Source organism: Mauremys mutica, chromosome 7, assembly GCF_020497125.1.
Source record: "Mauremys mutica isolate MM-2020 ecotype Southern chromosome 7, ASM2049712v1, whole genome shotgun sequence".
In the NCBI taxonomy this organism is placed as follows: Eukaryota; Metazoa; Chordata; order Testudines; family Geoemydidae; genus Mauremys; species Mauremys mutica.
In genome coordinates, this window is record NC_059078.1 from 98,733,875 (window position 1) to 98,748,028 (window position 14,154).

General features: G+C 39.6%; 1 protein-coding gene across 4 annotated transcripts in view; it reads left to right on the forward strand.

Annotated features, from left to right (window-relative positions):
* IDE (insulin degrading enzyme) overlaps positions 1-14,154 on the forward strand; it is an 89,717-nt gene that overhangs the window by 25,612 nt on the left and 49,951 nt on the right. For all 4 annotated transcript variants that reach the window (XM_045023292.1, XM_045023293.1, XM_045023294.1 and 1 more), the window contains 6 exons: positions 2,026-2,138; positions 2,898-3,060; positions 6,718-6,810; positions 7,406-7,497; positions 11,088-11,168; positions 13,703-13,806. In XM_045023292.1, the coding sequence (XP_044879227.1) occupies positions 2,026-2,138; positions 2,898-3,060; positions 6,718-6,810; positions 7,406-7,497; positions 11,088-11,168; positions 13,703-13,806 (646 nt within the window). The remainder of the gene's footprint in view (positions 1-2,025; positions 2,139-2,897; positions 3,061-6,717; positions 6,811-7,405; positions 7,498-11,087; positions 11,169-13,702; positions 13,807-14,154) is intronic.

A 14,154-nucleotide genomic window follows, 5' to 3' on the forward strand; every position in this document is an offset into this window, starting at 1 on the left:
ATTCACTAATTCTTATAACCTTTTCTTTTTTTTGCCCACAGTTAGGTAAAAATCTGTAGGCAGGATTCTCATGAAAATGACAACAATGGACTTCCCCTGATCTCAGCTAGTGAACCAGTTTCACAGTGCAATCTTAAAAAAGTTACTGCCATTTCTTCCTGGTTCTATCAGTGCTCAGGGTGCATAAGGCTGATGCAAACCAGACATTGAAACACAGCATGTCAGTTTCAATGTGTTCTAAAACTCTCAGAAACGTTCAGGTCATCTTGAAATGTGGTATATACCAGTTGAGAGTATGGGATACAGTTTGAGGTATAAATTTGGGTTCATCTAATCAAAAGGTTTCTGAGATACTGCACCTGAAATGACCTGCTTTTATTTTTCAGAGTTCTCCAAAAAGCACATGCAGATTGCTTTGAAAATGGCTATGCCATGTCAGAGTACAAGGTGCAAATTTAGACTCAGTGCGTTGCGGGGTTCCCAGGATAAAGTCCCTTCCTCAAATGAGCTTTAATTTTTAGAGTGCTTTAGAATCAGGCATACAGCACTGAAAACAGGGTAGCTGAGATAGGATATACTCTGCGCATGCCACAGGTACATAGTATGAAACAGGACCGGAGAGCTGAGAATGGGCATGCTTGATGCATACTACAGACACAGATTGCTGATTTGGGGATCTGAAAATAAGTAGGTTCAATGCATCCTGTAGGCACATAATACTGAGACTGGATGGGAGCTGAGATCAGGAAAATTGCTTAGTCTCGTGCTCAGCTCAGTGCTTAGGCTCCTCATGGGCAAGTTCTGTAAGAGAGATGCTGAGTGATTAACCTATTGACCAACTCAGCTGGTAGCTTATGCTGCGTGATACTGATCTGCAGTGTCAGTGACCATAAGTTCAACTCTCCATCCTTGGTTGACTCCCGTGATTTAAGTTTATGCAGGTTGGATCTGTAGATCCAGCTAAAAACTATGGGCAATAGCCACATAAAAATGTATTCTCTCTGGCCTCTGAACTCCTCTAGTGTCTGATACCAAGGGCCAATCTAAAATGCACTGATCTACTGAGCCTTGAAAGCAATACACAGTCTAGGAGTCCCCTTACCCGTGTGGCAGTACCTCCATCTGGTAACTGAGGTGCTGGAAGGAGTGCCGTAAGCTGCCCCTTCACCACCACTTTATCAGAAAAACAAGGAAAATTCACATTCAAAAAAACTTTACCATGGAGTTAAGGTTTTAGATGCCCAGTGCTCCTCATGCCCTTCTAGAATGTGAAAGTTTAATAAATAAAAAGGTTAACATTACAAGGAAAGACCAAAACAAAAACATTTGAAAACTTTGCCTTGTGGGGATGGCAATAGAACTGGGAATTTAATAGTTCCTTTCCCCTCACCAACCAAATTGCCATGTTCTTTGCGCTCCTATTCATACTGTCCAGCAGACTCTCACTGTGCTCTGTGAAGCACCATTGATCCAGGAGGTTTGCTGCTGCTTGGCAGGGGCTGAGGAGTAAGGTGTTGTGATCTCCCTGAGGGACTCCATAGGGTAGGAGTGGAAATATCACTTTAACTCTGTATTTTCTGGTTTTCCACTGTTTGAGTTTTGGCAATTAAACTCACACTCTGGAAGGGCATAAGGCACACGGGGCAGTGCTGAGCATTGATATACTGGATTTCTTGTTAATTATGCTTTTTACATGTTAATAGTTTTTAATGTTTGTATGTGTTTATACGGTTGATATGTCTTCTCTTGAACTGTTCTTGGCAGTCTTAACTTCAACTTAAAGATTTTTTTAGTTTGGAATTTATTTTAACCACAGTTGAGATCTTGTTTATAAAGCACAAAACCTTATCTATAAGTAATAAAAATAAATCTCAGAATATATTCCCTCTCTCCACGTGGTGGTGGTGGTGGGAGAGGCATTAAATCCAACCTTGTAATTACATATTTCTTTTAGAAAAATAATAAGTCTCAGATTGCTGGAATATTCTGAAAATGATTGTGCTGTTTCTAATTATTCTCTTTTAGAATCCTTGGATGAGCTGACCGATTTGGTAGTGAAGCTATTTTCAGAAGTAGAGAACAAAAATGTTCCATTACCAGAATTTCCTGAACATCCTTTCCAAGAAGAACATCTTCGGGTAAGTTGTGAGACTTTCTGGTATACGTTCTCTGAAGACCTTAACTCTGTTTTCCTACTTTTTCTATGTAGAAATAACACCATCATACACTTTACTACAACTACTACTACAGGTGTCTACAGACAATACAGCTTAATCTAGCTAAGGTCATAGTTAAAATTGTGCATTTGAATGTGATTGAGAGAAATTGAGAAGTGAAGATTCCAAATATGGCTAAGGCTTGTGAGTTGAGATTGTTATGATTGTAAATGTTGGTTAATTTGTTTTTGAATTTTTAACAATTGTGTTCATAAGAAATGCACATAAGTAGCCTTAACTCTAAGGCCTGGTCTACACTAAGAAGGGGGTTCGAATTAGGGTACGCAAATTCAGCTACGTGAATAGCGTAGCTGAATTCGAAGTACCCTAATTCGAACAACTCACCTGTCCAGACGCGGCGGGGTCGAACTCCGCGGCTCCCCCGTCGACTCCGCCAACTCCTTCTGCCGAGGTGGAGTACTGGAGTCGACCGCGGCGCTTCCGGAGTTCGAACTATCGCGTCTAGATCAGACGCGATAGTTCGAACTCCAAAAAGTCGAACTCTCCGCGTCGAACCGGCAGGTAAGTGTAGATGTACCCTAAGTAAATGTTTTGGGGTTTGTTCGTTTTTTGTATGGTATAGGTGTGTATGTAGTTAACAATGTGTGTAGAAGGGTATAATATGTGCTCCTGAAAAGAGGACATAGCAGAATTAATGGAATGTTTTATTTTTACTTCTAGCAACTTTACAAAGTGGTACCTATTAAGGACATTAGAAATCTTTATGTCACATTTCCAATACCAGACCTTCAGAAATACTATAAATCAAACCCTGGTCATTACCTTGGTCATCTCATTGGGCATGAAGGTCCAGGAAGTCTTTTATCAGAACTCAAAGCTAAAGGTAAGCCTATTGGAAGTGAACTGTTAAAAGTAGTGCATTTAATATGCCATTAAGCCTTGGAGCAATATTTCACTTCAGGTTGACCTCTGAGAATTAAAAGCTTAAATATCAGAAATCCAAAATAAATTAAATCTTAATTCTAAGGTATTTCTTAGGTCTTCCTTTTTGTCTGTTTGCTTCCAAAGAGAACCTCAAATACTGAAACTATTGTTTCTTGGATCCCATTTTACTGTGATTGGTAACTTTCTGTACATATCATTTTTATTGAAGTTTAGCCAAATGATTAACTGGAAAACCATTTTACTGAATACCATCCATGCCTACAGTGTATACCACTGAGATATCCATTACCACCAGAATACAAGTTCATGCCCAAAACAACTGCAAAGAAATATAGACATTGATATTTCCCTTATAGTAATTATACATATTGCTTTCTCAGAAGGAGTATTTTTTTTCCTGTGTCTCTTCTGGGGCACCCTTGATTGTCAAGGGTGGTGTAGCCTCTTATTCCTTCTCTTTAAGGAGCTCTGTGACCCATCTTAGGACCAGTGGGGGTTGCAAGGGATGATAATATGAGGGCATTGTCGATCTATTATCTGTTGTGTGGTAATAGATGAAAGTGAGGAGGGTCCTGACTGGTATCTTCACCAAATATCCTATTGTCAGGATATGACTTCTATGCAGGATAGTAGAGGGACCCATTCCTTTCTATAGCTTGAGTTGATAGAAAAGATGCCTGGCCTGCTAGTCTTTGACTATGTGTGGCTCACTTCCACTTTTCTGCAGTTTTGTGTGTCCCAGAAATGTGCAGGTTTCTGATGAGGACTCAGTCTTTTGTATGCAATGCTTGGTCTCTGGCCTGGGGGCCATAGAGTGCTTTGTTACTATGATTGTTCTGTTGTGCAGCAGAAGTGACCTGTTGGTATGTCTCTTGAAGTTGTTCTTTTAGACGGGTAGTCTGTTGAAAGTAGTATACTGAACTGATGTGTCTCCATCTGAAGTGAGGGCCGTGGGCCAGATAGTAATCTTTAAGGGGCATCCCACAACTGCCAACATAGGGCATAATATTTGCCAGTTGGGGATACAACCAGAAGCTATTCCTCATGCGTATGTTTACTTCACCAGCCTGCACTTCCCTACCACAGCTGACTGAGCACCTGAATGTTGGATTTAGAGGACAGATCTAGGATTGAAGGATGTTTTGGTAGCAGTGATAAAAGGACACTCTTTTAGGCCTCTGCAGTAAAGTCCATGTATGCTGACATGCCTTTACTGCTCCGAGTAGGAGTCCACTTGCAGAAATGTCAAAACAAAGTTTTATAGGTAGATAGCTTATTGACCAAACATTAGAAGCTAAGGTGAGTGTCCAGTGGCTTCATTATGCGTATAATTGTAGGTATATACAATATCAGATATTGACTTTGATTGTGTTTCTGATGAGAGTCCCATGTACCCAACATGTTTTAACAGCATGCAGTTTAACCTCTCCTTCTGAAGGTCGCCCTGTCGGTGATAAGGGGTAGTTCCTTTTTTTTTTTTTTTTTTTTTTTTTTACCCTTACGAGGTGTAGCAGCTCTTGATGAGGCAACTTTCAAAATTTCATCCTTGATCTGTGAATTCTGGTAGGTAACCAATAATGCACAATACATTGGCATATTCTTCCTACAATATGTTGGCAAGTTGATACTTTTTGAGGTAAGCTTGCAGAAGCATACCTTGTGAAGTGGTCAGTGATAACCAAAGTATTCCCAATATTCTTAGTCTGTTTCCAAAGAGAGAAGGTCCATACAGACTAGTTCTGTTGCTCCTACACTAGTAATAGTAATCAGAGGGGCTCTCCTCTTGGATATGTCTATACAACAACTAAACACTCAATCACGCCTCAGTCCAGTCACTTTTCTCAGGCAGTTCTGTTAAGGGTTCATATTCTGTTGTGGTCTACACATGACAGAGTGTCTGCACTAATGTTTATATTTCCAGGACGGTACTTCAGGCTTAAGTCATATATTGTTAACTCAGACACGCAACTTTATCCTATTGCACCCAGTTTTGCGGTAGTGAGTGCATAGATCAGCAGGTTATCTATTCCGACTTGGAATTTCACCCCATAGAACTAGTCATGAAACTTTTCTACCATTGCTCACTTGAGCACAAGGATCTCCAACTTGTGAGCAGCATACCATTGCTCAGAGTCTAACTGTCTTTGGCTAGCAAATGGCTATACAATGTTACCCTTCTGGATGCTCCTGGTAAAGCACGGCTTCATGCCCACTAAGACTGGCATTTGTGTGTAGGATGTAAGGCTTATTGCAAGGTATTTACGTGCCAGATATGCTAAACATTCATATGGCCCTTCGTGCTTCAGCCACCATTCCAGAGGACATGCTTCCATGCAGTATTATCTCCTGTAAATGTAAACAAACTTGTTTGTCTTAGCGGTTGGCTGAACAAGAAGTCGGACTGAGTGGACTTGTAGGCGCTCAAGTTTTACATTGTTTTGTTTTTGAGTGCAGTTATGTAACCAAAAAAAATCTACATTTGTAAGTTGTACTTTGTCATGACAAAAAGATTGCAGTACAGTACTTGTATGAGATTAATTGAAAAATACTATTTCTTTAGTTTATCATTTTTACAATGCAAATATTTGTAATAAAAATAATATACATATTGATTTCAATTACAACACAGAATACAATATATATGAAAATGTAGAAAAACATCCAAAATATTTAATATATTTCAATTAGTATTCTATTGTTTAACAGTGTGATTAAAACTGTGATTAATCGTGATTAATTTTTTTTGAGTTAATTGCATGAGTTAACTGCGATTAATCGATAGCCCTACTATTTATAGTTTCAACCCATTCTCTTTTAGCTGATCATGGACTTTCATGAGCCAAATTTCATGCTTCTCTAGGGTGCTGTTGAATACAACCAAGTCATCAAGCTATACCAAGACTGCCATCAGTCTCTCTCTGCCTTCTCCATCAGTCCCTGGAATGTGGCTGAGGCACCTGGGATATCTTGGGGCATGTGCTTGAACTGGTAGAATCTAGTGGACAAATGAAGGCAATTTTCTCCTTGAACTCTACCACCATTGGAATCTAGTAATAGACACAGTTTAAATGCCATTTGTACCCAGTCAGACAATCCAAAATCATCCACTCATGACATCATGTATTGGGCAGAATAGTCCTCTTGTTGGGTGTCCAGTAGTTGATTTTCTTCCTGGTCAGTACAATGGGAGAAGCATGCTGTCTTCTTGACTCGATGGTAACGCCAGTAGCCATCAGCCACTGTCAATATCACCGGACATCTTCCACATCAGCTGGGGCAAACTGCCGGGATCTCTCCATGAATGGGATAGTGTCTGTGGGAGCTCCTGTGAGCTACTTCTCTGAAGCCCCAAACTGGCAAGGGGACTACAGTTTACATACACATATCCTCTTCACCTTCTGATAATATTGTGTGTATTTAATCCTTCTTTTAACCTATCTATGAAATAGGTACTCCGCATATAAGTTGTTTGACACACATGTTTTTTTCAGAGTGCATATTGTGTATATATAAATTACTATCACCAAAAACATTTAGAGAAACAGCATAAATCAACACACTTTTTTTGAAATATATTTTCTTCTTAATTTCATAGGCTGGGTAAATACTCTGGTTGGAGGACAGAAAGAAGGTGCTAGAGGTTTCATGTTCTTCATCATTAATGTGGACCTGACAGAGGAAGGGCTTTGTAAGTGAAGAATTGTTTTTCAGTCTCCTCTATTAAAAAGCAAGATGCACTCTGGCTTTTATTGTCTTATCCAAAGAGTCTAATTATATTAATAACTTACAAACTGATACATTTTTGTACATTGACTGTGCCCCATGAAAGTGTTCTAGATATTGATCCTCTTAATAAGTTGACAGGCGTGTTGTTTACCAAGGAGTGAGAAACCAACTGTAAATGTGTATTGAATAAGATCATTTCACAAAAGAAATGTTTGATATTAGTTTCTCTCCAAATATAATAAGCTGTTACACTGTACATGCTAGATGGTCCGTACTATATAAATCTGTATTGAAATAATAATGCTTATCTGCACAGAGAAAAATTAATATGTTTAAAGTATTATATAGAAAATAAAGCTTTGGTTCAATAAGGTACTTAAACACATGCCTCATTTCATTTCACCATGCACATACTTCAATACCTTGTTGAATTAAGTCCTAATTAACCAAGGTTGAAGACGTTTTTTCGTAATTTTTTTAGTCTATTTTTAGGTGAAGACATTGTTTAAGATGCAGAATACAATGAATTTTTAAAGTGTGTAATCTTTGTTTTTCAGTGCACGTTGAAGATATAATTTTGCACATGTTTCAGTATATTCAAAAACTACGTACAGAAGGACCTCAAGAATGGGTTTTCCAAGAGTGCAAGGTAGTTTTATATTATAGTAGCAATTCTCTATTAATCTGTTTTTATAGATAGAATTTGAATGTTAGAGAACCAAATTCCATGGCTGTCCAATCCCTATTAGAATTTCTTTCACAAATCTACAGAAGCAGTTTGTATGACACTATAACATTTATTAAAAAAATTAAAGCAGAACTTTATACTTTGAATACACCAGTATTTTTAATATAAATACAAAATGCTATTTGTGAGCTAGATGAGTGGTCTAGATCATGGTCCTACCTTCTGTCGCTGCATAGAGGTGTCAGGAGAAATATTACATCCCCCCTCAATGCACTTGCCTGGCTTTCTTCCATCTCCATTACAGGTGTGGGAGAAAACAGGAACTGCAAATCTGGTACAGTTGGGTGGTGGGTGGGGAATGGATGGGACCACCTTCTTCCCCATGTATCAACTGGCACAATTCTGTTGGCACAGACATGTAGGGGGTTAGTATTCTCTATTACCTTGTGGAACAAGAGCTCAGGAAATTATTTAATTGGGACCCCTCCTGGGCAGTACAGTTGTGTCCTGCACCTTCTACAGAACTAATTATTAAAGTGCAGTCTAGTTCTGTGTGATTGTGTGCGCATACATAGCAAACTTTGAAAGTGCTTTATTAATACTCAGTAATAAAATTTCACTTCTCAGTGGTGATGTGAAATGTAATACAACCCTTTACTCATAAGAGTGGCTCCATTGGGTCACTGGAACTACTCATGTAAGGGTTACTCATGCGAGTGAATGTTGCAGGATCAGGGCCTTAGTTATACCCTGTTAAACTTAGTAACTAGTAATAGTTTCCACTTAGACTATTCAGATTATCTTTATCTACTTGACAAGATATAAGATGATATCAGATATATAGAATGATAAATTAAGGGTCTTATCCAGTCATGTGCATCTCTAGCTTTCAAAGCTTTACAAGCTGCAGAAGGCCATAGACTGTAACTCCATAACAGATAGTTGTACACTGGAGAAAAGTTAATTTGTTTCACCAGGTACTTATTAAATAAAAAAAAATGTCCTTGGTGCACAGACAGAGAGGTCTTGTGGGACTACATTTTGGGAAGGAAATATAATGTAATCAGCTCTATTCCTCCCATATTGTGCTACGCCCTAGCTGCAGTTTCTTCCTTCCATCAGTGCTGGATTCACACAGTCTGCAGGAATTTAGAGAGACAGTGTCAACTGGAAAAAAACACGTTTTTCTGTCTGAATACTTTTACTTAACTTTTGCTACATGTACTGGCTAAAATTATTTATGGAGTTCTTTTGTTTATGGCCATAAGGTCCCTTAAAATCTTTCCTTGTTGACAGTCAGAAGAAATAAGTTACTTTGCTCCTATTGTAACAGTGTTGAGGAAGGCCCCTCTCTCTCTCTCTCTCTCTCTCTCTCTCTCTCTCTCTCTCTCTCTCTCTCTCTTTCTCTTTTTCTATTTAGGTATGAAGTTTTGTGTGTGGATTTTTTAAAATTTTATGTAGATATGTATATTACTCTGCAAATTAGCCATTACAAGCAAATATATATGTTGTTCTGTCAAACTAGCCATTTGACCATGAGACTGTTGACCATTTGTATGATCATAATTTGAAACACTGATTGCCTGTTGTACCAAAATACAAACTATAGAGTATAAATATAACTTACATGGTGTAACCATGAATTACACTAACTAGGACTCCCATTTTAGTGAAGTCATTTTTTAAGTTCTTCCCTTTCAATTACCGCTTCACATCAGACCCCTGCTTTTCAACCGCATGGCTTTCAGGAGCCCCTGCTATTATGTCTCTTCATCCTGTTGTTGTAGAGGGACCAGCAGTGCAACAGTTGTCTTCTTTATTCCTTCTGTCTTCATGCCAGGTGTTTGCAAAGAGATGTCTTTTTACTCTCTTTGTAGTACAGTCTGAGGGGAGATTTCTCCAGTTCATATGGTTAAAGACAGCATCAGGAAAACCTTTTCTCAGCCTCCTAGTTCCTTGTTATGCCTTGTGCAGGGACTCTGAAAGGCTTCTGCCTCTCTTTTTCTACCATTGGCTGTCTGAATAGGAGAAAAAAGGGAAACGTGTAGGTGTTAGTTTCTTTATCCTTGTTCATTGTAACACTTTGAATATTTCATTCAAAAACTTAAACTTCCATTGCCAAAGTGCTATTTTGGATAAGTGTTCCTGTTGGAATCCAACCCTTTGCTCACATATACTAATTGGGCAGCTTCCTTCTTCTACTTCTCCCTCTCCAGTTTATCCTCACTCAGCCTCTAGTCTTGTTCCCTACTCTAGAATTTTTCTTCAGTTCCATGTTGCTGCTGCTCCTTTCTCAAGATCCTGCTGTGTAAATTTTACTTTCTCCTGCATAGCCTTCTCACAGCTGCCAGAGCTCATGAAATTTCAACAGCTTGTTTTTTTTCCCCCCTTCCCTATGAAGTTTCATTGGATTTGGATATATGAAAAGAGGAGAAAAGATCATGAATGTTTTTAAGGCTTGTAAAGCTATCTTAGGCTCAGTTTCCATAAACAATATAACACTTTCTGTAAGAATTAACTGGAAACTGCTGCAGGAGCTATACAGTCTTACAAAAAAATAAAAAATAAAAATAGAAAATCTAATCAGAGATTTTTATCGTGACTCTTTTTTTGGGGGGAGGATACATCAAAATATTGATAAGTTAAATCAAAATGGTTTTCTGGTAATGAAGGATATCACTTAGCTGTATAGTTCTCTACTGTAAATAGAGGTAGGGGTGGTGTGGATCCAGGAAACATTATTGGAACCAACTAGTGTGCACTGAATTATTATATGCCAAATAATAACTACAACACTTGTGTAACTGAGAGGAGAGTTTGGCCTTTCATGTTTCAAACATATACAAAAGTCAACAATATGTTGTACTCTAGGTGTTTTAAGAAGAACGGAGAGAATATTTGTTATAGCCAGTTTGAGTGTTTAACATGTGCCCTTAGTAGTAAGAAATTGATGTAAACCCTGGAAAGGCTTTGTCTGTAAGAGAAGTTGTGCATCAAGAATCTTCTTCAAGTGGTCATGGATTTATTAAATGTTATTGCGTAGGGCCTAAGAGCTGCAAAACCCTCATGTGTAAATCGGGAAGGATTTAAGGAGAGAGGAGTCTCAGAGCTAGGTTGGGAGCAGATCCTTCCTAGTCAGCTCTACTTGGCAGCTACAAGCCTTTGATCTTCCCACCTTTCTGTCCTTTGTCCTTCTGAAGCTGAGCTGCTTTTTGAAGCATTTGAATGTAATAGCTGATATCACTGGACTACTCTCTAAAGAAGTCATCACCCAGTGATATAAAATCACGGGATTTTCAGTTATTGGATGATAGATGATGTTTTATTGTATATGATAGTGTACAAAAAAGGGTAATACACTGATTCATTTGGTTATTTAAATTGGTAAGCAACTGACAGGCATTTGATCAAATGTCCAGTCCTTTATTTTCAGTTAGTTGACTAAATGACTAGTATGATCTTGAGTATAAAGTGTATTAATTAAACTTTTATTATTCTTACAAAGTAGAAAATAGCTTTCCCATGCATAATTTGATTTAATTTTTTTTTAGGATCTAAATGCTGTGGCTTTCAGATTTAAAGATAAAGAACGACCACGAGGTTATACATCAAAGCTTGGAGGGATTTTGCATGTAAGTAAAGCATTTGTATTTTGGGCAATCTCTGAATGGAAAGAAATACTTTACTATTCTTCTACAAGTGATGGTCTCTATGCGTATTCCACACGTGGGTATGCATGTGTGCCATGCACCTGAGTCTGGAATCTTTTTACAAACAGGGTCATTAGGCCCTTAAATCCTCTGTAGTTCTCCTCATGCTCTGAACCAAGGGCATAAAGGGTGGTGTGGGAAGATGCCTCTCCACTTTCTTCTTTCTGCCGCAGAGTCTGAGTTGGAATCTTTGGTGTCCTCAGCTCCTTTCTGCTGCATCATTGCTTTAAATATGTTGTGTATAGTTGTTTTTTAGAAGTTTAGTAGTTTTTATGGCATAGTATAGCAGAGTATACTTAGGGTAAAAATACTATTTCTTCCCCACCTGGGGAATTCAACCTCTTCACCCGCACACAAAAAATGTCTGGGATTATGCCCAGAGTCCAAAAAACTTTTTCCTGCCCTCACTTTTTTTTTCTGTGAGCAACAAACCTCAACGCTGCCTCTGCTGCCTAGGTGAGGCTCACACCTCTGCCAAGTGCTGCATCTTCCACTCTTCCTCCTCTCCCCACCCCCCACCCCCGTCACTTCCCACCCCCTAGTTGAACTAGGGGGTTGGGAACAGAGACTTAGAAAATATCTGACGGAGAAGGCAATGTAGCTGTTATTCTTAAGGTCCCTGGGCTTGGAACTGGAGTAGTGGGTGGGCCTGGGTCACATCTCCCCCCTTGCTCCCCCTATAGGCCACTAGGGAACTAGCCTACAATCAGATAGTGATAAATCCCCAGAAGGGGAACTGAACTTCTTAGTGGCCCAGCTGAAGAGCTGGCACCAGCATAGACCAAGAGGGAGAAACCATTGCCTCCTGGGAGGAAGCCCTGGGGGTACAGCTTGATTCCAGGGCCCGGACTGTTTAAAGACTGTAGAGATGCCCGACCAGAAGGGATGCTCATGACAGATGGGTGCCGCACGGTTACAGGGAAATTGTTACGTCAGAGAAAGAGATTATCCCAAGAATGCAGAATCGTTCTCCCATCCCACCTGCCAGGCTTGAGGAGCAGCCATCAGTACCATTGGTTCAGCTGATAGTCTGGGATCCAGCCTTCTCTTCTGATGAGTTGGAGGTGCTGTGGGAGTCTCTGTAGCACAGGGTAGATGCAGCTCCAGATTCAAGCCTAGAAGAGCAGGGTTCCAGCTTCTGACCAGACAGGATTGGCCAAGAGACATTTGATACCCCATGTCCCTGGGTGCTCCATCCTGCTGGCTGTGTTCCCTTTAAACCATGCGGCCGCCGAAGAGTCAATCAAGTGTTGTGCACTTGATTAGCAGAGCTGTGAACGTCTGGCGATGTGTGTTCAGGTACCCCTCCCCCTTGCTGCTCTGCAGCCATGTTGCTCCTGCCCTCGGAGCCCCAGACCAGCTGCTCCCAGGACCCCCTTGCTTGCTGTACTATGTGGAAGGGGGGAGAGGAGGATGCTGATGTCAGGGTATCCCCCTCCCCTATATAACCCATCTCCATAGAGCAGGGGTTGGGGGGACAGGGCTTAGCTGCTGACAGCTGCTGGGGTCTGAAGGAGCCAAACTGGCACCATCAGAAATTAGGCAGGTCCAGCCTGACAGACAGCAGAGCCATAGCTAGGCTGTCTAGGAGATGCACTGATTTCAGTAGCTCCCCCAGGCAGTTTCCATCGTTAGGCAATGATAGAGACCCCGGCAGGAAAGTACAGGTGCCATTGTCACTCCTTTGGCATACACACCAGGGACTCAATGGGGGATCTCAAACTAAAGTCGTGCTACTACAGCTTGAGCTAAAGAGCTAAGTCTCTGTATCTGCGGGCAGTAGCAACCCATATGCTCTGTGAATAGGCACAGAGGCAGACCAGTAACACATGGGTTATGCTGTTACCTGGTGGAATTCTTGCAATAGCTTGCTTGCCTTCCCCAGTTTGAATCCTAACTCCACCATCGCTGCCTGCAGAGGTTGCAATTCGTACCTCCCTTTGTGCCCATTGAACACACAGTCCAAAAATATACTTTTCCTATAAATCCAGCTTACTCAAATGATTGTACAATTTGGCGTTCTAAAGAAATATTCGAAAACCCCAAATTACTGTAGCAGTATATATTTTGTTCTTAGATACTGGAGATGTTCTTTCAATTGAAAAATTGTCTAAGTTATGGTTATAAGGATCATTTTAGAGTTCTGAAACTTGAATTCTTGAGAGTCTGTGTACACTTACTGTTTGCTGGTTTTAACTTTAAAAATATCCTCCAGGGGTCACTATCTTACTATATTATTTTTACTCAGTTTTATATTAATAACTACTATAGTTAGGATGGATCGCTTTTTAGATTACCATATCATAATGTGTACAGAACCTAATATAAAAGCTCTCTGTTCGTCACAATAATTACTTTTAAATTCTATTTTAGCTTAATGCAATAAGACTTTTTTTTTCCTTTAAAATGTTTTCTAGTCAAGTTTTTTTTTTAAATTTTTATTATTATTATTTTAGTATTATCCCATAGAAGAAGTGCTTGCTGCTGAATATTTACTTGAAGAATTTAGGCCTGATTTAATAGAGATGGTGCTGGATAAATTGAGGCCAGAAAATGTCCGGTAAGTTACTCTGCAATAACTTTTATATTTTAAACCAAATATTCTGTGATGAAAACAAATGAATAAGTGAATGTAACTGGGGAAAAAAAACTTTGTGGTGCCTACTACTACTAATAGACAGATGGGGAAATAAAAATAAACAATGAGACAAAGTATTTGGGTGACTTTATTTGATCCATTTGTGCTAAAAATAGTCACAGAGTGGTAGAGGCATAGTACACAGGAATTCTGGTAAGACAAACTAGTTCTTATTTGTTTATCCACTTGGATATGTGCCATGTCACAGTTTAAAAAAATTAGACAGTTGTCGCATGCCAGGGTCACTAATCATGTGGCTACTTTTCCACC